The 24,986-nt window shown below is 45.5% G+C and overlaps 1 protein-coding gene across 2 annotated transcripts in view; it reads left to right on the top strand.

The window, feature by feature from the left end:
* LOC102190983 (2'-5'-oligoadenylate synthase 1) overlaps positions 1 to 24,986 on the top strand; it is a 59,567-nt gene that overhangs the window by 11,832 nt on the left and 22,749 nt on the right. For both annotated transcript variants that reach the window (XM_018061161.1, XM_018061160.1), the window contains exons 6-10: positions 6,508 to 6,784; positions 8,171 to 8,355; positions 11,571 to 11,803; positions 12,836 to 12,989; positions 23,707 to 23,949. In XM_018061161.1, the coding sequence (XP_017916650.1) occupies positions 6,508 to 6,784; positions 8,171 to 8,355; positions 11,571 to 11,803; positions 12,836 to 12,989; positions 23,707 to 23,949 (1,092 nt within the window). The remainder of the gene's footprint in view (positions 1 to 6,507; positions 6,785 to 8,170; positions 8,356 to 11,570; positions 11,804 to 12,835; positions 12,990 to 23,706; positions 23,950 to 24,986) is intronic.

Here is a 24,986-nt window from a genome sequence, read left to right on the forward strand (position 1 = left end):
TTAAAACCTGCCATAATGATTATAAATAATTACCATCACTATCTTACTCACAGCAAAGAGTGTTTATTAATGATCTCTCCAGCCTGGTTCAAATTGTGCTGCCAGAGAAGACTCTTGAGAGTCCCTTGGACCACCTGCATGGAGATCAAACCAGTCAAACTAATGGAAATCAACTCTGAATATTCATTGCAAGGACTGATACTGAAGCTGAAGCTCCAATACTTTGGCCACCTGACGGGAAGAGTCGACTCATTGGAAAAGAGCTTGATTCTGGGAAAGATTGAGGGCAGGAGGAGAAGGGGACGACAAAGGATGAGATGGCTGATGGCGTCACCGACTCAATGGACTTGAATTTGAGTAAACTGCGGGAGTTGGCAATGGACAGGGAGGCCTGGTTTGATGCAGGCCATGGGGTTGCAAAGAGTCGGACATGACTGAGTGACTGAACTACCAAAAGATTTCTAAAGTCAGAATCGCCCTTAATTTTGGTTCAGTGTTTTACACCTTTCAAATCCCCTTTGGTGTCTTCTCTTTCAGATTATCCTGTGAAATAGTACCCAGAGTGATAAAAAAGTTTCTCCAGAGAAATGGAATATTTCCTGCCGTATCAGTAGAGACCTATGAGACCTTCAAGAACTAACACCCGAAAAAGATGTCCTTTTCATTATAGGGGAATGAAATGCAAAAGTGGGAAGTCAAGAGATACCTGGAGTAACAGGAAAATTTGGCCTTGGAATACAAAATGAAGCAGGTCAAAGGCTAACAGAATTTTGCCAGGAGAACTCACTGATCATAGCAAACACCCTCTCCAACACCACAAGAGAAGACTCTACACATGGACATCACCAGGTGGTCAATACTGAAATCAGATTGATTATTTTCTTTGCAGCCAAAGGTGGAGAAGCTCTGTACCGTCAGCAAAAACAAGGCTGGGAGCTGACTGTGGCTCAGATCATGAACTCCTTATTGGCAAATTCAGACTTAAATTGAAGAAAGTAGGGAAAACCACTAGACCATTCAGATATGACCTAAATCAAATCCCTATGATTATAGAGTGGAAGTGACCAAGAGATGCAAGGGATTAGATCTGATAGAGTGCCTGAAGAACTATGGATGCCACTGCACAGGAGGCAGGAATCGAGACCACCCCTAAGAAAATGAAATACAAAAAGGTGGAATGGTTGTCTGAGGAGGCCTTAAAAATAGCTGAGAAAAAAAGAGAAGCTAAAGGCAAAGGAGAAAAGGAAAGATAGAAGCATCTGAATGCAGAGTTCCAAAGAATAGCAAGGAGAGATAAGCAAGCCTTTCTCAGTGATCAATGCAATGAAATAGAGGAAAACAATAGAATGGGAAAGGCTAGAGATCTCGTCAAGAAAATGAGAGATAGCAAGGGAACATTTCATGCAAAGATGGGCTCGATAAAGGACAGAAATGGTCTGGACCTAACAGAAGCAGAAGATACTAAGAAGAGGTGACAAGAATACACAGAACAACTATGTCAAAAAGATCTTCATGACCCAGATAACCACGATGGTGTGATCACTCACCTAGAGCCAGACATCCTGGAATGAGAAGTCCAGTGTGCCCTAGGAAGCGTCACTATGAACAAAGCTAGTGGAGGTGATGGAGTTCCAGTTGAGCTATTTCAAATCCTAAAAGATGATATGCCAGCTCAATATGCCAGCAAATTTGGAAAACTCAGCAGTGGCCACAGGACTGGAAAAGGTCTGTTTTCATTCCAGTCCCAAAGAAAGGCAATGCCAAAGAATGTTCAAACTACCACACAACTGGACTCGTCTCACACGCTAGCAAAGTAATGCTCAAAATTCTCCAAGCCAGGCTTCAACAGTACGTGAACCATGAACTTCCAGATGTTCAAGCTGGATTTAGAAAAGGCAGAGGAACCAGAGGTCAGAATGCCAACATCTGTTGGATCATGGAAAAAGCTAGAGAGTTCCAGAAAAACATCTTCTTCTGCTTTATTGAGTATGCCAAAGCCTTTGACTGTGTGGATCACAACAAACTCTGGAAAATTCTGAATGATATGGGAATACCAGACCACCTGACCTGCCTCCTGAGAAATCTGTATGGAGGTCAAGAAGCAACAGTAAGAACTGGACATGGAACAACAGGCTTGTTCCAAATAAGCAAAGGAGTATGTATGTCAAGGCTGTATATTGTCAGCCTGCTTATTTAACTTTTATGCAGATTATATCATGAGAAATGCTGGGCTGGAGGAAGCACAAGCTGGAATCAAGAATGCTGGGAGACATATCGATAAACTCAGATATGCAGATGACACCACCCTCATGGCAGAAAGTGAAGAAGAACTAAAGAGCCACTTGATGAAAGTGAAAGAGGAGAGTGAAAAAGTTGGCTTAAAATTCAACATTCAGAAAACAAAGATCATGGCATCTGGTCCCATCACTTCATGGCAAATAGGTAGGGAAACAGTGGAAACAGTGAGCGACTTTGTTTTGGGGGGCTCCAAAATCACTGCAGATGGTGACTGCAGACATGAAATTAAAAGACACTTGCTCCTTGGAAGAAAAGTTTTGACCAACCTAGACAGCATATTCAAAAGCAGAGAAATTACTTTGCCAACGAAAGTCCGTCTAGTCCAAGCTGTGGTTTTTCCAATAGTCATGTACGGAGGTGAGAGTTGGACGATAAAGAAAGCTGAGCATGGAAGAATTGATGCTTTTGTACTGTGGTGTTGGAAAAGACCCTTGAGAGTCTCTTGAACTGCAAGGAGATCCAACCAGTCCGTCCGAAAGGAAATCAGTCCTGAATATTCATTGGAAGGACTGATGTTGAAGCTGAAACTCCAATATTTTGGCCACCTGAACTGACTCATTGCAAAAGACCCTGATTCTGGGAAAGATTGGGGGCAGGAGGAGAAGGGGATGCCAGAGGATGAGATGGTGGGATGGCATCATCAACTCGATGGACTTGAGTCTGAGTAAGCTCTGGGAGTTGGTGATGGACAGGGAAGCCTGGTGTGTTGAGTCCATGAGGTCACTAAGAGTCAGACACGACTGACTGACGGAACTCAACTGAACTGCTATCAGTAAACAAGGTTGTGACAGTCATCAGCAATTGCGGCCCTTCAGTGTGAGCTGGTGAGCCCTGAGGAGACCCAGGAAGAAAGGTGAGCCCTGAGGAGAGGCAGCTCAGGATGTGGAAGCAGGAAGGATGTGCTTGTCGCTCGGTTGGGTCTGACTCTCATCCCACAGACAATAACCGGGGCTTCCCGGTGGCTCAGTGGGTAAAGGATCCTCCTGAGATTCTGGAGACCTGGCTTCCATCCCTGAGTGGGGAAGATCCCGTGGAGGAGGGCTTGGTACCCCACTCCAGTGTTCTTCCCTGGAAAATCCCCATGGACAGAGGAGCCTGGTGGGCTGTAGTCTGTGGGGTCGCACAGAATTGGACATGACTGAACGACTAAGCACAGGCCTGAACATATGGCCTGAACTAAGAATGCTCAGGCCTGCTCACTCTTCTCTTTATCTTCTTTGCTCTGCGGAAAGGGAAAGAAAAAAGCTCATTCCTGTATTTTTTTTTTTCCCTTTTCGCCTCAATGGGATATCTGGTTTTCTTTAATTTATCCAGAACTTTTGATATCCAGACTACCTGACCTATGTTGCAAAACTTCTATACAACCTGGCTCCTCCCCTTGCCTCCTTGGAGCAGTCTTCTAGGGTAACTTGAGAGGCTGTCTCCCCGGCTTAAAGTGCTAAAAATTCCCATCGAATAAAACATATGTCAACTTTTATGTTGTGAATACTTTTCAGGTCGAAAGTCCTCTTTACAAATTAAGAGAGAGGCATGCCCGGTTACATTCGTGTTCAAAGCTGCACAGCTAGGGACAGCTCACAGTTTTTCTGTCAACCTAAAGAACTAAAGTTTAGGAAAAAGTAAAACATATAGATTCATGCCATTAAAAAAGAGAGAGAGAGAGAGAAATTATGTTTGTGTGTATGTGTACGTAAACCTAGAAGAATATCTCACAAGACTACACCAAAGTAGTCCCCAGGTGTAGTCTTTGAGGTTTAGCATCAGGGGTGGACTAAACATGCTTCCGGATTTTTCTGACTGTTTCTGTTTGCAATATACATGTACTGCTACAAGGATCATAAGAGACTATAAAACAGTTTCATCCACATTGAAAAGAGGAAAAGGAAACCAGAAATCTATCTGCAATTGTGATTAGTCTTGGGTGAAGTACTAACGTGGGTTTAAAAGCCAATTATACAGAGTGAAGTAAGCCAGAAAGAAAAACACCAATACAGTATACTAACATATATATATGGAATTAAGAAAGATGGTAATGATAACCCTGTATGCGAGACAGTTAAAGAGACACAGATGTATAGAACAGACTTTTGGACTCTGTGGGAGAGGGAGAGGGTGGGATAATTTTGGAGAATGGCATTGAAACATGTATACTATCATGTAACAAACGAATCACCAGTCTAGGTTTGATACAGGATACAGGATGCTTGGGGCTGGTGCACTGGGATGACCCAGAGAAATGATATGGGGAGAGAGGTGGGAGGGGGGTTCAGGATTGGGAACTCATGTACACCCGTGGCGGATTCATGAAAATGTATGGCAAAACCAATACAGTATTATAAAGTAAAATTTAAAAAAATAATAATAATAAATTAAAAAATAAATAAATAAAAGCAGCTTTTCAGAGTACAGTCTGACGACAGACCAGACATGCTAGTCTGCCTGGTAAAGGCAGGGAGTAATTCTGGGATTCTGGAGGAAAAAGCTGAGAGACCTGACAGGTTTGTGGAATCCCAGGAGCGTTTCATTTGCAGAGAGAAAAACTAGAAACACAAGGATTCAGGACAGAACTCCTCCCTTTCAAGGAACTGAAACCAGCAGCGGCATAGCTCCTCCCTGCCAGTGAAATGAAACTTAACAGCCCCCTAGACGCAGGCAGCAGAGGAGACAGAAGCTCACAGCTTCAGGCAGCAGCTCCGCCGCCTCTGGCTCTCCAGTCCCCAGTGTCATGATGGAGCTCAGAAATACTCCAGCCAGCTCTCTAGACAAGTTCATCAAAGACAACCTCCTGTCAAACACGGAGTTCCACAAGCAGGTCAAAAGCGCCATCAAAATCATCTGCACTTTCCTGAAGGAGAGATGTTTCCGATTTCCCTCTCGCCCTGTTCGGGTGTCCAAAGTTGTGAAGGTGAGTCCAGAACTGCCTCACTGGGGAGAAGCGGGGCTGGTGAGCAAGCCTTTCCACAGTAACAGAGAGCAAGAGGTTGAGGTCTTTAGGACTGGTGGTTTCTGATTTATCCCTGCCAAAACTATATCCACACTTGTGAAAATAGCTTCTGGGGTGAGGGCATCCATCTGTAAATTTTTTAAATTAATTTATTTGTTTTAATCTAAGGATGATTACAATATTGCGATAGCTTTTGCCATACATCAGCGTGAATCAGCCACAGGTGCCCATGTGTCCCCCCATCGGGAAGCCCCTCCCACTCCCTCCCCACTCCATCTCTGGGTTGTCCCAGAGCCCCAGCTTTGGGTGCCCTGCCTCATGCATCAAACTTAACAAATGCCCCGATGAAGTGTATAAATCACCTCTGAAACACGCACTAGGCAACCATTAAAAAAAAGAAAGATAGAGAAACTGTGTGTGTGTGAATGTGTGTGTTGACCAAGAAAGATATCTCACAAGAGGTCCAGAATCAGCAGTTAGAGAATGCTCCGGCTCACACCTGTGGGCTCAGCTCCCCCCAGCTCCACCTGTCGGTGAAGTTTAATATCCTGCCTGCCTTTGATGCCCTGGGTGAGTGCTCCCAGTCATAAGGCGTTCCAGCCTTTGTCTTAAGCTGGGGCTCATTCTGGTCTCTCTTCAGTTTCCTGAGCAGAAAATGCTCACACTTTGAGAGTCTTATGGCATTAAAATAGGCAAACTGAAATCCATCTGTATCAACAATCCTTACTAGTCTTTGACAGTCTAAGGTTTCACCAGTTCTGCAGAGTCACGAGCTGGTTAAGTGTATACGTTTTGAAAGCAGATAGCACCTGCTCGCTGTAAAATCTTGGGCAAGTCACCTAGACTTCTCTGTGCCTCTGTTTCCTTATCCAGAATTTTCAGGACCTCATGGGCTTGCAGGTCAAATAAACTAAGCCATAGGCCAGTTTAAGTATTAATCCTGTCAGATCATAAAACAACAGGGAGTAAAGATCATGGATCCAGGGGGAAAAATGGGTGTGAACTGCATCTCTGTCACCTACTAGCTGTGTGACTTGACTGATAACATGATCTCTCTCAGCATCTGTTTCCCCATCCAGAAGATGACAACAGACAATAACAGTGGCTAGATCTCAGAGTTCTTGTGAGCATTCTAGGAGTTACAGCCGCTGATGCCTTCAGAGCGGTGGCTAGCACTCAAAATGTTAGTGATTGCTCTCAGCATTTCATTTAAGGAGGCTCTTCTCAATGAAATGTGTCAATACTCATTCTTATCACCTTTTTAGGGCGCCTCCTCAAGAGACGGCACGACCCTCAGGGGACGATCAGATGCTGACCTCATCGTCTTCCTCACCAATCTGAAAAGTTTTCGGGAACACTTTGAGCGCCGAGGAGAATTCATTGAAGAAATCAGGAGACAGTTGGAAGCCTGTCAAAGAGAGGAAACATTTGAAGTGCAGTTTGAGGTCCAGAAACAGCAGAATCCCCGCGCTCTCAGCTTTGTGCTGAGGTCCCCCAACCAGGCGGTGGAGTTCGATGTCCTGCCCGCCTTTGATGCCCTGGGTGAGTGCTCCCAGCCACAAGTTCTTACACTCTTTGTCCTATGTCAGGGCTTCTTCCGCTCTCTTTTCTTGTCTCTGAGCAGAAATGTCTCTCACTTTGAGACTCTTATTAACCAAGGTATCCCTTCAGGTGGGAGGAGACCCCAGCGTCTTTCCTGGGACAAGAATGCCCAGGGTCACACTCAGCCGCTGAAGTGGCTGAGTTAAACAACATATTGGTGCAATTGGGGGGATCAAGATATTTGTATAGAATACCTGCCAGGCTTACTAGTTTGACTTTTGGCAGACTGTGTGATCTCTTTCTAAAAACTAGGTCTAGGATAACCTCAATATGTTAATTTCATTTTCCATGCAAAATGTGAGGCAACCATTCAAACTTATGCTGAGGGTGGGAATCTTGAGATGATGTGCAGGAGCATTGGGACAGGAAGCAATTCATTTTTGAGGCTCAGTTTCCACTGTGAACCTTAGATGCGGGGCTTCCCTGGTGCCTCAGTTGTTAAGAATCCACCTGACAGTCAGGAGATGCAGGTTCGATCTCTGGGTCAGGAAGATCCCCTGGAGAAGGAAATGGTAAGCCACTCCAGTATTCCTGCCTGGGAAATCCCATGGACAGAGGAGCCTGGCAGACTACAGCCCAGAGGGTCGCAGTGAGTCGGACAGGACTTAGCAACTGAGCAGGAGCACAGTCTCGCAGGTGCAAGGCCTATTCCATGGCCTAAATGAGACAGACAGAGAGCCTCTCTCCTGCAGCTTGACCATGTGAACACCAGGAATGAGATGATAACTCGCTGTGACACAAATGAAATAGGGTGACTGAAGAGAGCAATCAAAGGAATCAAAACTTTGGAGACAGGGTGACAAAGGAGGTGACCTCTGACCTGAGGCCTGAGGGGTGAGAAGAGGCCAAGCACTCAAAGATCTGGGGGTCCAGAGGAGGAAACAGCAAGTGCGCAGACAGGAATGAAGGTGGCATATTGGGAGAAGTGAAGCAACCAGGGGAGGCAGCGGCAAAGGGATTGAGGCAGGAGGGAAGACGAAGGAGGAGACAGGCCTCACCATCCGCGTGGGCCACTGTGAGGACTTGGGATTTTATCCAGAGGTCCTGGGAAGCAAGAAGTGGAAGGCTCAGGTGTAAAGGGCTCTATATGGGCTGTGGAGGATCCAGGGAGGAGGGTGCCGCCACCTCTGCTGAGTCCAGGTGAGAGACGATGGGTGATGGCGGTAGAGGCAGGAGAAGGGAGGACGGGGATGGACCTCAGGCCTCCTGGCTGTGGGCCTGCTGACCTCCCCACTGTCCCCCTCGGCCAGTGAGTGTGTGTCCCCGGGGCGACAGAAAGAAACTCAGAAAAGAACTGACATTTAAACTTGAATTCATTCCCAACAGGTCAGTTGACCAAAGGTTACAGACCTGACCCTCAAATCTACGTCCGGCTCATCCAAGAGTGCGAGAAACTGGGGGGAGAGCGTGAGTTCTCCCCCTGTTTCACAGAGCTGCAGACAGCCTTCCTGAAGGAGCGTCTGCCCATGCTGAAGAGCCTCATTTGCTTGGTGAAGCACTGGTACCAACTGGTACGGCCGGTCCCATCTGGGCAGAGAGCTGAGGAGGAGGAGGAGGAGGGGAAGGGAGAGAGTGAGGCCGGGAGAGGAGGGAGGAGTGGTGTGGAGGGAGGGAAGGAGCAGGGAGAGGTGAGGGGAGGAGAAGAAAGAGGAGAGGAGGGAGGAGGGGAGGAATCAGAAAGGATGCGGGAGGCAGGAAGGAGCCGGACAGAGACGGACGGAGAGGAGGGAAAGCGAGCCAGGAGGGAGAGATGATAGGAGGAACATGGAGGAGTAGACATGGTCAGAAGGGGGAAAAACATGGGGAAGAAGGGTGGGGTCTGGGACATTGCCAGTGGACTCAGGTATCTTCCTCTTCCGGTTCTCCCTTATCAGCCAGTGACAGCTCCATCCTTCCAGTTGCTCCGGACCAAACCATGGGCCTTTCTTTCTTTCTTTTTTTTTTTTAAGTTTTTTATTTTTTTAATTTTAAAATCTTTAATTCTTGCATGTGTTCCCAAACATGCACCCCCCTCCCACCTCCCTCCCCATAACATCTCTCTGGGTCATCCCCATGCACCAGCCCCAAGCATGCTGTATCCTGCGTCAGACATAGACGGGCGATTCAATTCTTACATGATAGTATACATGTTAGAATGCCATTCTCCCAAATCATCCCACCCTCTCCCTCTCCCTCTGAGTCCAAAAGTCCATTATACACAGCTGTGTCTTTTTTCCTGTCTTGCATACAGGGTCGTCATTGCCATCTTTCTAAATTCCATATATATGTGTTAGTATACTGTATTGGTGTTTTTCTTTCTGGCTTACTTCACTCTGTATAATCGGCTCCAGTTTCATCCATCTCATCAGAACTGATTCAAATGAATTCTTTTTAACGGCTGAGTAATACTCCATTGTGTATATGTACCACAGCTTTTTTATCCATTCATCTGCTGATGGACATCTAGGTTGTTTCCATGTCCTGGCTATTATAAACAGTGCTGCGATGAACATTGGGGTACATGTGTCTCTTTCAATTCTGGTTTCCTTGGTGTGTATGCCCAGCAGTGGGATTTCTGGGTCATAAGGTAGTTCTATTTGCAATTTTTTAAGGAATCTGCACATTGTTCTCCATAGTGGCTGTACTAGTTTGCATTCCCACCAACAGTGTGGGAGGGTTCCCTTTTCTCCACACCCTCTCCAGCATTTATTGCTTGCAGATTTTTGGATCGCAGCCATTCTGACTGGTGTGAAGTGGTACCTCATCATGGGCCTTTCTTATCTTTTTCATAAACACACACACAAACCCCACCAATCTACGAACACCTTGGTCCTGTGTTAAATATCATCATCAACTACCCCCTCGCCCCTGCTCCCAGGCTGGTCTCCTCTGCATTGGTCCACCAAGAAGGAAACTCTACTTCAGCCTCAGGGCCTTTGCATGAGCTGATTTGTTTGTTTATAGTCTGTCTTCCCTCTGAAAATGTACATAAAGAAGGCATTTGCTTATTTTATTTGTATGCATTGTGTAAATATATAATATGACACTGCATGTTTTATTCACTGCTGCTGCCCTAGAACCTAGAACAGTGCCTGGAATATATTATATTCTCAGTAAGCAGTTATTCAATGAATTAATCAGTTCCCCACCCCCGCCCCCGCCCCAACTCCCCTTTGCTCACTTCCTAGCTGTCTGAATCTGGGCAAATGAATTAACCTCTTGTCCTTCCCATTTTCTCCCTTGAAAAGAGTGGCATGGCGCAGCAACACTAAATCACATACCCTGAGGCCATGCACACAGATGCTTCAGGTAGGATGCATATTTGAAGAATATTAACCCCTCAAGTCCATGAGCGTGGTACCTCTTTCCATTTATTTTTGTCATCTTCAGTTGCTCTCATCAAAGTCAGGTATAGGTCTTTCACTGCGGTTGAATTTACTCCTAGTTAAAAAAAAATTTTAATGCAGTTGTAAATGGGATGGCTTTTAAATTTCTCTAATGAGGTGGATGAAACTGGAGCCTATTATACAGAGCGAAGCAAGCCAGAAGGAAAACCACCAGTACACTATACTAACACATATATATGGAATTTAGAAAGATGGTAACGACAACCCTGTATGCGAGACAGCAAAAGAGACACAGATGTTGAAACAGCCTTTGGGCTCTGTGGGAGAGGGCGAGGCTGGGATGATGTGGGAGATGGTACTGAAACATGTAAATTATCACATGTGAAATGAATCGCCAGTCCAGGTTCGATGCATGAGACAGGGTGCCCGGGGCTGGTGCACTGGGATGACCCAGAGGGATGGGATGGGGAGGGAGGGGGGCGGGGGGTTCAGCATGGGGAACACATGTACACCCATGGCTGATTCATGTCAATTTATGGCAAAACCAATACAATATTGTAAAGTAAATAAATAAATAAAACAGATTAAAATAATAAATAACTTTCTCATTGTGATAGTTTGTTACTCATATATAGAAACACAACATATTTCTATATATTATCACTGTATCCTGCGATCTTCCTAAATTCAGTTTTTATTTCTAATAGTTTTCTGGAGGTGCCTAGAGTTTTCTATGTATAGTGCCATGTCATCTGCAAATAGCAATAGTTAAACTTCCTTTCTAATTTGCATGGATATTGTTTCTTTTTCTTGCCTGATTGCCATGGATGGACTTCCAATACTATGTTGAATGTGTGAGGAGAGTGGGCATATGTGTCTTGTTCTTGATTTTAAAGAAAAAGCTTTCAGCCTTCACCACTGAGGGTGATGTCAGCTCTAGGCTGGTCATATGCGGCCTTTATCGAGTTATGTTCTCTCCATACCCACCTTGTTAAGAGTTTGTATGACAGTGGTTGTTGAATTTTCTCAATTTTTTTCTGTATATGGGAAAATAATCATAAGTTTTTATCCTTTATTTTGTTAATAGAAATGTATCTCTTTGATTAATTTGTGGATTCTGACCTCCTCGCCTCACTGGGCTATATCCAACTTGATCATGCTGTGTGACCTTGTAATATGTTGGTGAATTTGCTTTGCTAATATCTTGTAGAGGATTTTCCCGTCTATGATCATCAGGCCTGCTGTTTTCTTTTTTGTGTTGCATTTTTCTGCTTTTCGTGTAAAATGAGTTTGGAATCATCTCCTCATCCTCACTTTTCTGAAATAGCTTGAGGATAGGCATTACCTCTTCACACAAAAGCTGAACAAACTCATGTTTCTAATTTGTTCCCTCTCCTCAGTGTAAGATGAAGTATGAGCATAAGCTGCCTCCACAGTATGCTCTGGAGCTGCTGACCATCTATGCCTGGGAACAAGGAAGCTCCAAACCAAAATTCAGCACAGCTCAGGGATTTCGGACTGTTTTGGCATTAATCCTGAAGCATCAGGACCTCTGCATCTACTGGAAAAAGTATTATGACTTGGAAAACCCTACGATTAGCCAATACCTGAGGAGACAACTTGCAAAACCCAGGTACTCTATCTGCACATGGCTTAGAGCCCCACATAAATGCAGCTCTGATTACAGCGGTGGCACCCTGGAAATGTAGGAAGAGGGAGGTTTCCACAATTACTGATCATCATCTATACTCAGTCACTATGCTGGGCACTTAATCCTACCGTCTGATTGAAATAATAACCTGGAACCCTGAGAGGCAGGCACTGTGCTAACCACAGATCACAGAGGTATGGAAAAAGAGGAGCTTGTGCAAACTGTACAGAAAGTGAGTGAAATAGCTAAAATTTGACTCAAATCGCAGTAGCTATGAAAAGTGAAAGTGAAAGTGAAGTCGCTCAGTCGTGTCCAACTCTTTGCGGTACTGTGGACAGTAGCCCACCAGGCTCCTCCGTCCATGGGATTCTCCAGGCAAGAATACTGGAGTGGGTTGCCATTTCCTTCTCCAGGGGATCTTCCCGACCCAGTGATCCAACCCAGGTCTCCTGCACTGCAGGCAGACGCTTTAACCGCTGAGCCACCAGGGGAGCCAGCAATAGCTATAGCAATAATAAAAATGCTTCCCAGATGTAAGAGCTTGCTATAAGACAAAAACAAACTGATAGAATTGTGGAATCTTGGTTATTAAACCTGTCATGTATAGACCCCTTATTATGTTTCAGTTACTGTTGGGAGCTTGTCAAGTGCTTCTCCAGATCCTCATACAACATCCTTTGAGGTAGGGATTTTCAAATCTGCCCATTTCACACATGAGGATACTGAGGACTAGAGATTCAGGTGACCTGCCTAAAGAGACAGCACTACTCAAGAGCAGAGGTGAGATTGAAACCAGGTCTCTCCAGGCCCAAATGCAAGCCTCCTTCACCTCGTGTTCAGTGCCCACTGTAGGGCAGGGCACCCAGGTCACAAGCAAGGGAGAGGGGTCCATGGGGCCCTCCAGCTGCCCCCAAAAACAGCCTACCCAGGCTGGGTATTTTGCCCTGCTGGGAGCTCTGAACCCCCCAGACACAGCCCATGTACTCACCTGTCCTCTCTGACTGTTGTTTCCAGGCCTGTGATTCTGGACCCAGCTGACCCGACTGGAAATGTGGCTGGTGGAGATCCACAGAGGTGGCAGCTGCTGGCACAGGAGGTTAAAATCTGGCTCAAGTATTCGTGCTGTGAGAACATGGATGGGACGCCAGTGAGGACCTGGAAGGTGCCGGTGAGAACGCCTGATTTCTTCATGTGACCTGATACTGATGGCATGTTGAGAGAACAACTTCTAGAAATGCTACTTAGTCAAAAGGAATTTCATCTTGGTCTTTGTATTCTTTCACTGTGGTTACTAGAAAATGTAGAATTACACCAGTCTCTGCCCCAGAATGAATCCCTTGGTTAGACAGCAGGCTTACCAGCTTACATTGTCACCCTGCCTTGGTACCCAAACCAACGTGTCATTGACAAAAGTCCATTCCAGAAAACCTCCCATAAGGACACACAAAAGATCAAGATGTTCTTACCACCTGAGTCACTGGACACCTAAGTGGCTGGAAGACAGCCTTTGGCTTCTCCATATTGCTGTTCCTCCCTTGAGGCCTCCAGCATCCCCGTGAGATGGGTTTTACTCTGATTCTCATAATAATACATTGAGACATGGCCAGTCACTCAGAGTCCCCTGGTGAGTGAGAGACGAGAGTGTGAAGTTGAACCCTGGTCCTTCTTGCTGTGAAGCTCCTGCTCTCTGTCGCTGCTCTCAATGTGTCTTCATACACTGGATTTTTCTGTTCCCATTTAGAAGCCCATTACGGGCTTCCCTGGTGGCTCAGAGGTTAAAGCGTCTGCCTGGATTGCGGGAGACCTGGATTTGATCCCTGGGTCAGGAAGATCCCCTGGAGAAGGAAATGGCAACACACTCCAGTATTCTTGCCTGGAGAATCCCATGGAGGGAGGAACCTGGTGGGCTACAGTCCACGGGGTCGCAAAGAGTCGGACCCGACTGAGCGACTTCACTTTCACTTTTCACTCTCATTTGGGGACCATGACAAGGAATCTAGCAGAGCCTCAGTGGAGGGAACATACTCGGCTGAGCATACCAGCTACTGCCCTCTGTGATCCATCTCCACGTTGACACCAAAGCCACGCTGCCTACCTGCAGCTCCCAGACAATGACCACGGGTGCCAGAGGCACTCAGGCAGCCCCATTCCTGAGAGTCAGGGGAAGCTCCGACATGGGACATTGGCGAAAGCACTCTCCACGAACTTGCTGGACTCTGTCTTGACTGCAGAGCCAACCGTCCTTCCTTCTTGCCTTCACCCAGAGTCAGATTAGATCAGGGTTGTCAGCTTGCGCAGCTTCTATAAGATCCCTGGTCATTGTCTCTCACCTGGCTGTTTCCCCAAACAATCTCCCACATTTAATCTCACATTGGCATCTGCTCCTTAGAGTGACCCAGACCCACACAAGCACCTCCGCCACCACCCTCAAGGTAGGTGTGGGCTCTTCAGCAAATGCTAGCTGTGATGATGACCCGAGGTACCATCCTGGTCATCCTCAGCCGTCACCTCTTCTCAGTCAATGTCACTGCCTCCGAGGTGGCTCCTAGATGAAGCCACCATCTCACCCTCTCCCCACCCCATCGCAGCCCTCATCCTGCTCCTTGGCCGGGGCTTCTGTGTTTATCCTTTCTACATTTGTGTTCTCAGATGCTTTGACATCTGGGCCCTGCTGATCCTGGAGAGACTGCCCTCCCAGGGTTGGCTGGTTCCTAGACACAGCCAGCAGCTCACCTGTTGGCCTTTCCCATGCAAACCTGTCGAGCATTTCCTCTCTGCTCCACTGCCCAGACTTAGAGCCAGTCTGAGCCACAACCCACCCTGCCCCACTCATGCTGGGACCAGGTACCAGGTGACTCAGGAAACCCCTTCCTCTCCACAGCCCTCTTACATTTTTCATACTTGCCATCCAAAGACTGCTTTCCCTGCCTCGCCTGCCTTTCCCAGAGAAATGACCATCAGGGTCTTGGCCTTGTTTTCACCTAAGTCGATCTGCCTCATGGAAGACCCTGGGGGTTCCCATGTGGCCTGGACACGGAATGACAGGCTGTGTCTCCTGTTTCTAGGGACCTGGGCGGACCATACTTGGTCACTGATTTAAGCATGAGAGTGAGAAATATGGTTGTTTTTATTTATTTTTGTTTATTTGTTTATTTTTGGTTGTTTTTAAACAAGAGGAAGAATCCCAAAGTGTCTTCAAATCTTGGATCCTTATTCCCTAGTCTCTTCTGTCTTGATTTCCATGTCTATGTCGAGTCTTTCTGAAAATGGGATTCTACTCCCTGTGGGGTTTTGTTACCACTGTGTTATCTTTAGCACAGGTATCTCTTCGTGAGGAGAGGACACTTTGGAATCACACGTAATTACCATGTGGGTGGTCCACTTGTATTGTTTTCTGAGGGTGTTTCAGAACTACACATAAAGCTACAGTCACTAGCAGATTAATTGAATTGGGAAATAGTTGCTCAATTGAAGAGCCACATGGACCATATGGTAGCTGCTGCTGCTGCTGCTAAGTCGCTTCAGTCGTGTCCGACTCTGCGCGACCCCATGGACTGCAGCCTAACAGCCTCCTCCGTCCATGGGATTTTCAAGGCAAGAGTACCGGAGTGGGCTGCCGTTGCCTTCTCCGTCATATGGTAGAACTATTTTTAATTCTTGAGGAACTCTCCTACTGTTTCCATAATGGTTGCACAAAATTGCGTTCTCAGCAAGAGTGGTCAGGAGTTCCAAGCCCTCCACATGCTCACCAACACGAGTGTCCTTTAACACATGTAACAGCTATGCTAACAGGTAAAAGCGATGTCTTATGATTTTGGTTTCCATTTCCCGGGTGATTCATAGTACTGAGTATGGGAATTCCCTGGGGGTCCAGTGGTTAGGACTGGCCGCTGTCACTGTTGGGGCCAGGGTTCAATCCCTGGTTGGGCAACCAAGATCAGGCAAGCTACACAGCGTGGCCAAACTAATAACAGTGATGAGCATCTTTTCATATACCCATTGGCCATTTGTAAACCTTCTTTAGGAAAATAAAAATTGAATCCTTAGCCCATTATATAGTTAGGTTATTTGTCCTTTAGCTATTGAGTTGTCCAAGTGAAAGTTGCTCAGTCATGTCTGACTCTTTGCTACCCCAGGCACTCTATAGGCCAGAATACTGGAGGGTGTAGCCTTTCCCTTCTCCAGGGTATCTCCCAACCCAGGTCGCCTGCGTTGCAAGTGGGTTCTTTACCAGCTGAGCCACCAGGGAAGCCCAAGGCCCTCAATATTTTGTCATTAACCCCTTATCAGATAGTGGTTTGTAATCATTTTCTCCATTTCCATTCTCTTTTCTCCCTTTCATTTTATACCTGTTTCTCATTTTTATTTTATATTGGAGTCTAGTTGATTTACATTGTGTGTTAGTTTGAATGTACAGCAAAGTGATTCAGCTTTACATATATCTATTCTTTTTCATCAATTACCTTTCCACTTCACCGTGTTTTCTTCATTTGCTGGGCAGAAGCTTTTCAGTTGGATTAGCTCCCCTTGGTCTATTTTTGTTTTCTTGTCACTGTTTTGTTTACACGGTCAATTACTCTTTGGCAAGATTGTCAAGAACCTACAATGAGGAGAGGACAGTCTCTTCAATAAATCAAGCTGGGAACATTGGATATCCACATGCAGAAGGATAAAATCACACCTTTTCTTCCAGCATGGACAAATATCAGCTCAGAATAGATAAAGGCCTAAACATAAGAGCTGAAACTGTAAAACCCCTAGAAGAAAACACAGGGAGAAAGCTTCAAGACATAAATTTGGCAATGACGTTATGAACGGCATGTCAAAACACAGACAAATGTTTGTGAGGTGGTGGTCTGTACTAGTTCTGCTGTGTGGATGCCAAGTATTCTGGCAACATTTGCTGAAGGGACCATCCTTCCCCACTGTTCTGCAGAACCACCTCAGACATATGTCCAGAGTCATCTGTGTGTGAGCCTGTGTTACATCAGTGATCAATTTTTGTGTCCTTGGTTTAATACTACCCTTACTAATTATGATAGCCTGATATTAATTCTCAGTGTCTTGTAGAAAACTCTGTTCTATCCAAACTAATGTCTTCTCTTGTCTCTATTTCTATGATAATATTATACTCAGTTTGTGAATTTTCACCCAGAATCCAGGGAGGCATTTGATTAGAATTCCATAAATTAGTTCAGAGAAAATGACATCCATGTAATATTGACAATTCCAGTCCACCAACTTGGAACTTCTTTCCGTTAATTGTCTTCTTTAATTACTCTTAACTACATTTTATAATTTTTCTCTGCATTGTTAGTACATATGCTTTCTCATATTATTCCTAGATATCCATATTTATATTAGTGTACCTAGCAAGTTTCCTTAATTTCATTTGTAATGTTGGTTTCATGAAGACCTCAGTATTTTCAGTGGGTATGTGGATTACAGTATGATGAGAGGGCTTTATAATTCTCTGAATTTTGTGGTTTTATTCTATGTTGCTATAAATCTATATTGTTTATATGACCACAAGAAAGAAAGCAATTTCTTCCTAAACTTTTTTGGATAAGTGTTTGTCAGCTGAACTCTGATGATTTGGTCAAAGCTGGCAGAAGCAGGTGACACAAAGCTCGAGGGTGGTACACTTCAGAACTGCTGGTTGAACCACAAATTCATGAGACTCAGCAACAGAGAAGAGAGCGTGTAAGGGATGATGGACATGCTCGCATGAAATCTGAAAGAGCCAAGTCATAAATGCCTCATTGCCCAGAGCTGAGTCCCCCTCATTCTGGGCCACTTCCTGCCAAGGAAACAAAACTGGGGAGAACTGAGATTAAGGCAGGAGAGGGGAGGGTGGAGTGCTCTGAGCCTCCCTGGAGGCTCAGCGTCTTGTTGGGGGCCCCAGCCCCACCAGGGGTGCAGACTGCTGTGCTACCTGCCTTCCAGGGCTCCCAGCTCCATGGGAGCTGTCCTGTCTCAGGGCTTCTTCCTCTCTCTGTTCAAGTTTCTGAGCAGAAGTCTCCCACAGTTCGAGAGCCTTACCAAAATGAGGTGTCTCTAAAAAGTGGAGCAGAGATCATCGTATCTCTCCTGGGGCAGTCGTGCCTAAAGCAAGCAGGCAAGAGGAAATGGTAAATTGGCCCAATTTGGGGACAAGACATTCTTTATGGAACCCCCACCAGCCTTACTCATTTGATTGAATGGCAAAGTGTGTGAACTTAATTTTTCTAACAATGGGGCAGCATAGATTGATCCTCTGCAGATGGGAACCTGAGAGATACGCTTTTCCTTTTTTTTAGAGGTGTACTTTTGTGGGATTTGATACATAGGAAGTTTAATTAAAACCTGCCATAATGATTATAAATAATTACCATCACTATCTTACTCACAGCAAAGAGTGTTTATTAATGATCTCTCCAGCCTGGTTCAAATTGTGGTGCCAGAAAAGACTCTTGAGAGTCCCTTGGACCGCCTGCATGGAGATCAAACCAGTCAAACTAATGGAAATCAACTCTGAATATTCATTGGAAGGACTGATACTGAAGCTGAAGCTGAAGCTCCAATACTTTGGCCGCCAGATGGGAAGAGGCGACTTATTGGAAAAGACCCTGATTCTGGGAAAGATTAAGGGCAGGAGGAGAAAGGGACGACAAAGGATGAGATGACTGGATGGCATCACCAACTCCGTGGACGTGAGTTTGAGTAAACTCCGGGAGTAGGTGATGGACAGGGAGGCCTGGTTTGATGCAGGCCATGGGGTTGCAAAGAGTCAGACACGACTCAGTGACTGAACTGAGACCATTAGCCAATTTAAGATCCAATAAAGACTTTTTTTAGGGGCTTCTCAGGTAGGTAACGAATCTACCTGCCAATACCTGGGTCAGGAGATCTCCTAGAGAAGGAAATGGTAACCCACTCCAGTATTCTTGCCTGGAGAATCCCATGGACAGAGAAGCCTGGTGGCTGCAGTCCAAGGGGTCACAAAGAGTCAGACATGACTTAGTGACTAAACTACCAAAAAGATTTTTAAAGTCAGAATCACCCTTTATTTTAGTTCGTGTTTGATACCTTTCCAATCCCCTTTTGTGTCTCCTCTTCCAGATTATCCTGTGAAATAGTTCCTAGAGTGATAAAAAAGTTTCTCCAGAGAAATGGAATATTTCCTGCCGTATCAGTAGAGACCTATGAGACCTTCAAGAACTAACACCCGAAAAAGATGTCCTTTTCATTATAGGGGAATGAAATGCAAAAGTAGGAAGTCGAGAGATACCTGGAGTAACAGGAAAATTTGGCCTTGGAATACAAAATGAAGCAGGACAAAGGCTAACAGAATTTTGCCAGGAGAACTCACTGATCATAGCAAACACCCTCTCCAACACCACAAGAGAAGACTCTACACATGGACATCACCAGGTGGTCAATACCGAAATCAGATTGATTATTTTCTTTGCAGCCAAAGGTGGAGAAGCTCTGTACCGTCAGCAAAAACAAGGCTGGGAGCTGACTGTGGCTCAGATCATGAACTCCTTATTGGCAAATTCAGACTTAAATTGAAGAAAGTAGGGAAAACCACTAGACCATTCAGATATGACCTAAATCAAACCCCTATGATTATAGAGTGGAAGTGACCAAGAGATGCAAGGGATTAGATCTGATAGAGTGCCTGAAGAACTATGGATGCCACTGCACAGGAGGCAGGAATCAAGACCACCCCTAAGAAAAAGAACTACACAAAGGCGGAATGGTTGTCTGAGGAGGCCTTAGAAATAGCTGAGAAAAAAAGAGAAGCTAAAGGCAAAGGAGAAAAGGAAAGATAGAAGCATCTGAATGCAGAGTTCCAAAGAATAGCAAGGAGAGATAAGCAAGCCTTTCTCAGTGATCAATGCAAAGAAATAGAGGAAAACAATAGAATGGGAAAGGCTAGAGATCTCGTCAAGAAAATGAGAGATAGCAAGGGAACATTTCATGCAAAGATGGGCTCGATAAAGGACAGAAATGGTCTGGACCTAACAGAAGCAGAAGATACTAAGAAGAGGTGACAAGAATACACAGAACAACTATGTCAAAAAGATCTTCATGACCCAGATAACCACGATGGTGTGATCACTCACCTAGAGCCAGACATCCTGGAATGAGAAGTCAAGTGCGCCCTAGGAAGCATCACTATGAACAAAGCTAGTGGAGGTGATGGAGTTCCAGTTGAGCTATTTCAAATCCTAAAAGATGATATGCCAGCTCAATATGCCAGCAAATTTGGAAAACTCAGCAGTGGCCACAGGACTGGAAAGGTCTGTTTTCATTCCAGAAAAGAATGGCAATGCCAAAGAATGTTCAAATACCACACTGCACTCATCTCACAAGCTAGCAAAGTAATGCTCAAAATTCTCCAAGCCAGGCTTCAACAGTACGTGAACCATGAACTTCCAGATGTTCAAGCTGGATTTAGAAAAGGCAGAGGAACCAGAGGTCAGATTGCCAACATCTGTTGGATCATGTTCCAGAAAAACATCTTCTTCTGCTTTATTGAGTATGCCAAAGGCTTTGACTGTGTGGATCACAACAAACTCTGGAAAATTCTGAATGATATGGGAATACCAGACCACCTGACCTGCCTCCTGAGAAATCTGTATGGAGGTCAAGAAGCAACAGTAAGAACTGGACATGGAACAACAGGCTTGTTCCAAATAGGGAATGGAGTACATCAAGGCTGTATATTGTCAGCCTGCTTATTTAACTTCTATGCAGATTACATCATGAGAAATGGTGGGCTGGAGGAAGCGCAAGCTGGAATCGCGATCGCTGGGAGAAATATTGATAAACTCAGATATGCAGATGACACCACCCTCATGGCAGAAAGTGAAGAACTAAAGAGCCACTTGATGAAAGTGAAAGAGGAGAGTGAAAAAGTTGGCTTAAAATTCAACATTCAGAAAACGAAGATCATGGCATCTGGTCCCATCACTTCATGGCAAATAGGTAGGGAAACAGTGGAAACAGTGAGCAACTTTGTTTTGGGGGGCTCCAAAATCACTGCAGATGGTGACTGCACACATGAAATTAAAAGACACTTGCTCCTTGGAAGAAAAGTTTTGACCAACCTAGACAGCATATTCAAAAGCAGAGACATTACTTTGCCAACGAAAGTCCGTCTAGTCCAAGCTGTGGTTTTTCCAATAGTCATGTATGGAGGTGAAAGTTGGACTATAAAGAACGCTGAGCATGAAAGAATTGATGCTTTTGTACTGTGCTGTTGGAAAAGACTCTTGAGAGTCTCCTGAACAGCAAGGAGATCCAACCAGTCCGTCCGAAAGGAAATCAGTCCTGAATATTCATTGGAAGGACTGATACTGAAGCTGAGGCTCCAATACTTTGGCCACCTAATGGGAAGAGTTGACTTATTGGAAAAGACCATGATTCTGGAAAGATTGGGGGCAGGAGGAGAAGGGGATGCCAGAGGATGAGATGGTGGGATGGCATCATTAACTCGATGGACTTGAGTCTGAGTAAGCTCTGGGAGTTGGTGATGGACAGGGAAGCCTGGTGTGTTGAGTCCATGAGGTCACTAAGAGTTGGACACGACTGACCGACGGAACTCAACTGAACTGCTATCAGTAAACAAGGTTGTGACAGTCATCAGCAATTGCGGCCCTTCAGTGTGAGCTGGTGAGCCCTGAGGAGACCCAGGAAGAAACGTGAGCCCTGAGGAGAGGCAGCTCAGGATGTGGAAGCAGGAAGGGTGTGCTTGTCGCTCGGTTGGGTCTGACTCTCATCCCACAGACGATAACCGGGGCTTCCCGGTGGCTCAGTTGGTTAGAATCCACCTGAAATTCTGGAGACTTGGCTTCGATCCCTGAGTGGGGAAGATCCTGTGGAGGAGGGCTTGGTACCCCACTCCAGTATTCTTCCCTGGAAAATCCCCATGGACAGAGGAGCCTGGTGGGCTGTAGTCTGTGGGGTCACACAGAATTGGACATGACTGAACAGCTAAGCACAGCACAGACTGTAGCCGCCAGGCTTCTCTGTCCATGGGATCCTCCAGGCAAGAACGCAGGAGCGCGTAGCCATTCCCTTCTCCAGGGGATCTTCCTAACATTAGCCCCAGATAGCGGAGGCGCATATCAAAGGAATGATTTCAGTGAGCCCCAAGGCTGACATCTTCCCATACAGAGAAAAGCACTCTATGCCTAAACTTGAGATTGTTGCTGGCCAACATCTTGGCTTTCACACCCCCACAGAGCCAAATAAAAAATAGAGAGACAGAGTTTGGAGGAAACAGAAAGGTGGCTTTAATTCTCAGCTGGCAGAGAGGGGAGCTCCATAAACTCCTGCCTTAAAAACTGCGCCCCCCACCTTGAGGGGTCCAGGGACTTTTATAAGATGAGGGCTTCCAGTTCAGGAATCAATGATGAGGAACAAAGGTGTTAGGATCTTGACGTGTTCCTCTTGCACTATTTCAAACACAGTCACAGGCTGGCATCAGTAATCCAGTAATTGAGTCTGGCAGTTTGGCAGCTCTGTGGCTGTCTTTCCGATATATAAAAAGAAGAACTTTAAGAGGAAGAGTGTTGCAAGCGTAAACACCAGATACAGGATGTATTTAGCCCACCAGGCCTCAAAGAATTGGCACTGACTAAGCATTCTCGAGCACACGCACAGAAAGGAAAATGGGGGTGAGCTGGAGCTCCTGCAGAGTGAGGAGGCAGAAAAGCAAATTTACAGACATGAGCAGTCAGGAGCAGTTACAGTTGAAAAAAAAGATCCTGGTGCTGGGAAAAATTGAAGGCAGGAGGAGAAGGGGACGACAGAGGATGAGATGGTTGGACGGCATCACCGACTCGATGGACATGAGTTTGAGCAAGCTCCGGGAGTTGGTGATGGACAGGGAAGCCTGGCGTGCTGCACTGAACTGACAAAGTGAAAAAACTAAGAATGTTCAGGCCTCTCACTCTTCTCTTTATCTTCTTTGTTCTCCGGAAAGGGAAAGAAAAAAGCTCATTCCTCTTTTTTTTTTTTCCCTTTTCACCTCAATGGGATATCTGGTTTTCTTTAATTTATTCAAAAACATTTAATGTCCAGACTACCTGACCTATGTTGCAAAACTTCTATACAACCTGGCTCCTCCCCTCGCCTCCTTGGAGCAGTCTTCTCAGGGTCACTTGAGAGGCTGTCTCCCCGGCTTAAAGTGCTAAAAATTCCCATCGAATAAAACATATGTCAACTTTTATGTTGTGAATGCTTTTCAGGTCAAAAGTCCTCTTTACAAATTAAGACAGAGAGGCATGCCCGGTTACATTCGTGTTCAAAGCTGCACAGCTAGGAACAGCTCACAATTTTTCTGTCAACCTAAAGAACTAAAGTTTATGAAACAGTAAAACATATAGATTCATACCATTAAAAAAGAGAGAGAGAGAGAGAAATTATGTTTGTGTGTATGTGTGCCTAAACCTAGGTGAATATCTCACAAGACTACACCAGAGTAGTCCCCAGGTGTAGTCTTTGAGGTTTAGCATCAGGGGTGGACTAAACAATGCTTCTGGATTTTTCTGACTGTTTCTGTTTGCAATATACATGTACTGCTGCAAGGATCATAGGAGACTATAAAACAATTTCATCCACAATGAAAAGAGGAAAAGGAAACCAGAAATCTATCTGTAATTGTGATTAGTCTTGGGTGAAGTACTAATGTGGCTTTAAAAGCAGCTCTTCAGAGTACAGTCTGAAGACAGACCAGCATGCTAGTCTGCCTGGTAAAGGCAGGGAGTAATTCTGGGATTCTGGAGGAAAAAGCTGAGAGACCTGACAAGTTTGTGGGATAGCAGGAGCATTTCATTTGCAGAGAGACAAACTAGAAACAAAGATTCAGGACAAAATTCCTCCCTTTCAAGGAACTGAAACCAGCAGCTTCAGGCAGCAGCTCCGCCGCCTATGGCTCTCCAGTCCCCAGTGACATGATGGAGCTCAGAAATACCCTGGCCAAGTCTCTAGACAAGTTCATCGAAGACCACCTCCTGTCAAACACGGAGTTCCGCACGCAGGTCAGACAAGCCATCAACACCATCTGCACTTTCCTGAAGGAGAGGTGTTTCCCATGTGCCCCTCGCTCAGTTCGGGTGTCCAAAGTTGTGAAGGTGAGTCCAGAACTGCCTCACTGGGGAGAAGTGGGGCTAATGAACAAGCCTTTCCACAGAAACAGACAGAGAGCAAGAGGTTGAGGTCTCTAGGGCTGGTGGTTTCTGATTTATCCCTGCCAAAACTATATCCACACTTGTGAAAATAGCTTCTGGGGTGAGGGCATCCATCTGTAAATTTTTAAAATTTATTTGTTTTAATCGGGGGATGATTACAATATTGCGATAGCTTTTGCCATACATCAGCGTGAATCAGCCACAGGTGTCCATGTGTCCCCCCATTCTGAAGCCCCTCCCACTCCCTCCCCACTCCATCCCTCTGGGTTGTCCCAGAGCCCCAGCTTTGGGTGCCCTGCCTCATGCATCGAACTTAACAAATGCCCTGATGAAGTGTATAAATCACCTCTGAAACACCCACTAGGCAACCATTAAAAAAGAGAAAGATAGAGAAACTGTGTGTGTGTGTGTGAATGTGTGTGTTGACCAAGAAAGATATCTCACAAGAGGTCCAGAATCAGCAGTTAGAGAATGTTCCGGCTCGCACCTGTGGGCTCAGCTCCCCCCAGCTCCACCTGTCGGTGTAGTTTAATGTCCTGCCTGCCTTTGATGCCCTGGGTGAGTGCTCCCAGTCATAAGGCGTTCCAGCCTTTGTCTTAAGCTGGGGCTCATTCTGGTCTCTCTTCAGTTTCCTGAGCAGAAAACGCTCACACTTTGAGAGTCTTATGGCATTAAAATAGGCAAACTGAAAACCACCTGTATCAACAATCCACCAGTCTTTGACAGGCTAAGGTTTCACCAGTTCTGCAGAGTCATGAGCTGGTTAAGTGTATACGTTTTGAAAGCGGATGGCAGTTGCTGGCTGTAAAATCTTGGGCAAGTCACCTAGACTTCTCTATGCCTCCGTTTCCTTATCCAGAATTTTCAGGACCTCACGGGCTTGCAGGTCAAATAAACTAAGGAATGGGCTGCTTGAAGTATTAATCATGTCAGATCATAAAACAACAGGGAGTAAAGATCATGGATCCAGGGGGAAAAAA

This window comes from Capra hircus, chromosome 17 (assembly GCF_001704415.2).
Source record: "Capra hircus breed San Clemente chromosome 17, ASM170441v1, whole genome shotgun sequence".
NCBI classification, from domain to species: domain Eukaryota; kingdom Metazoa; phylum Chordata; class Mammalia; order Artiodactyla; family Bovidae; genus Capra; species Capra hircus.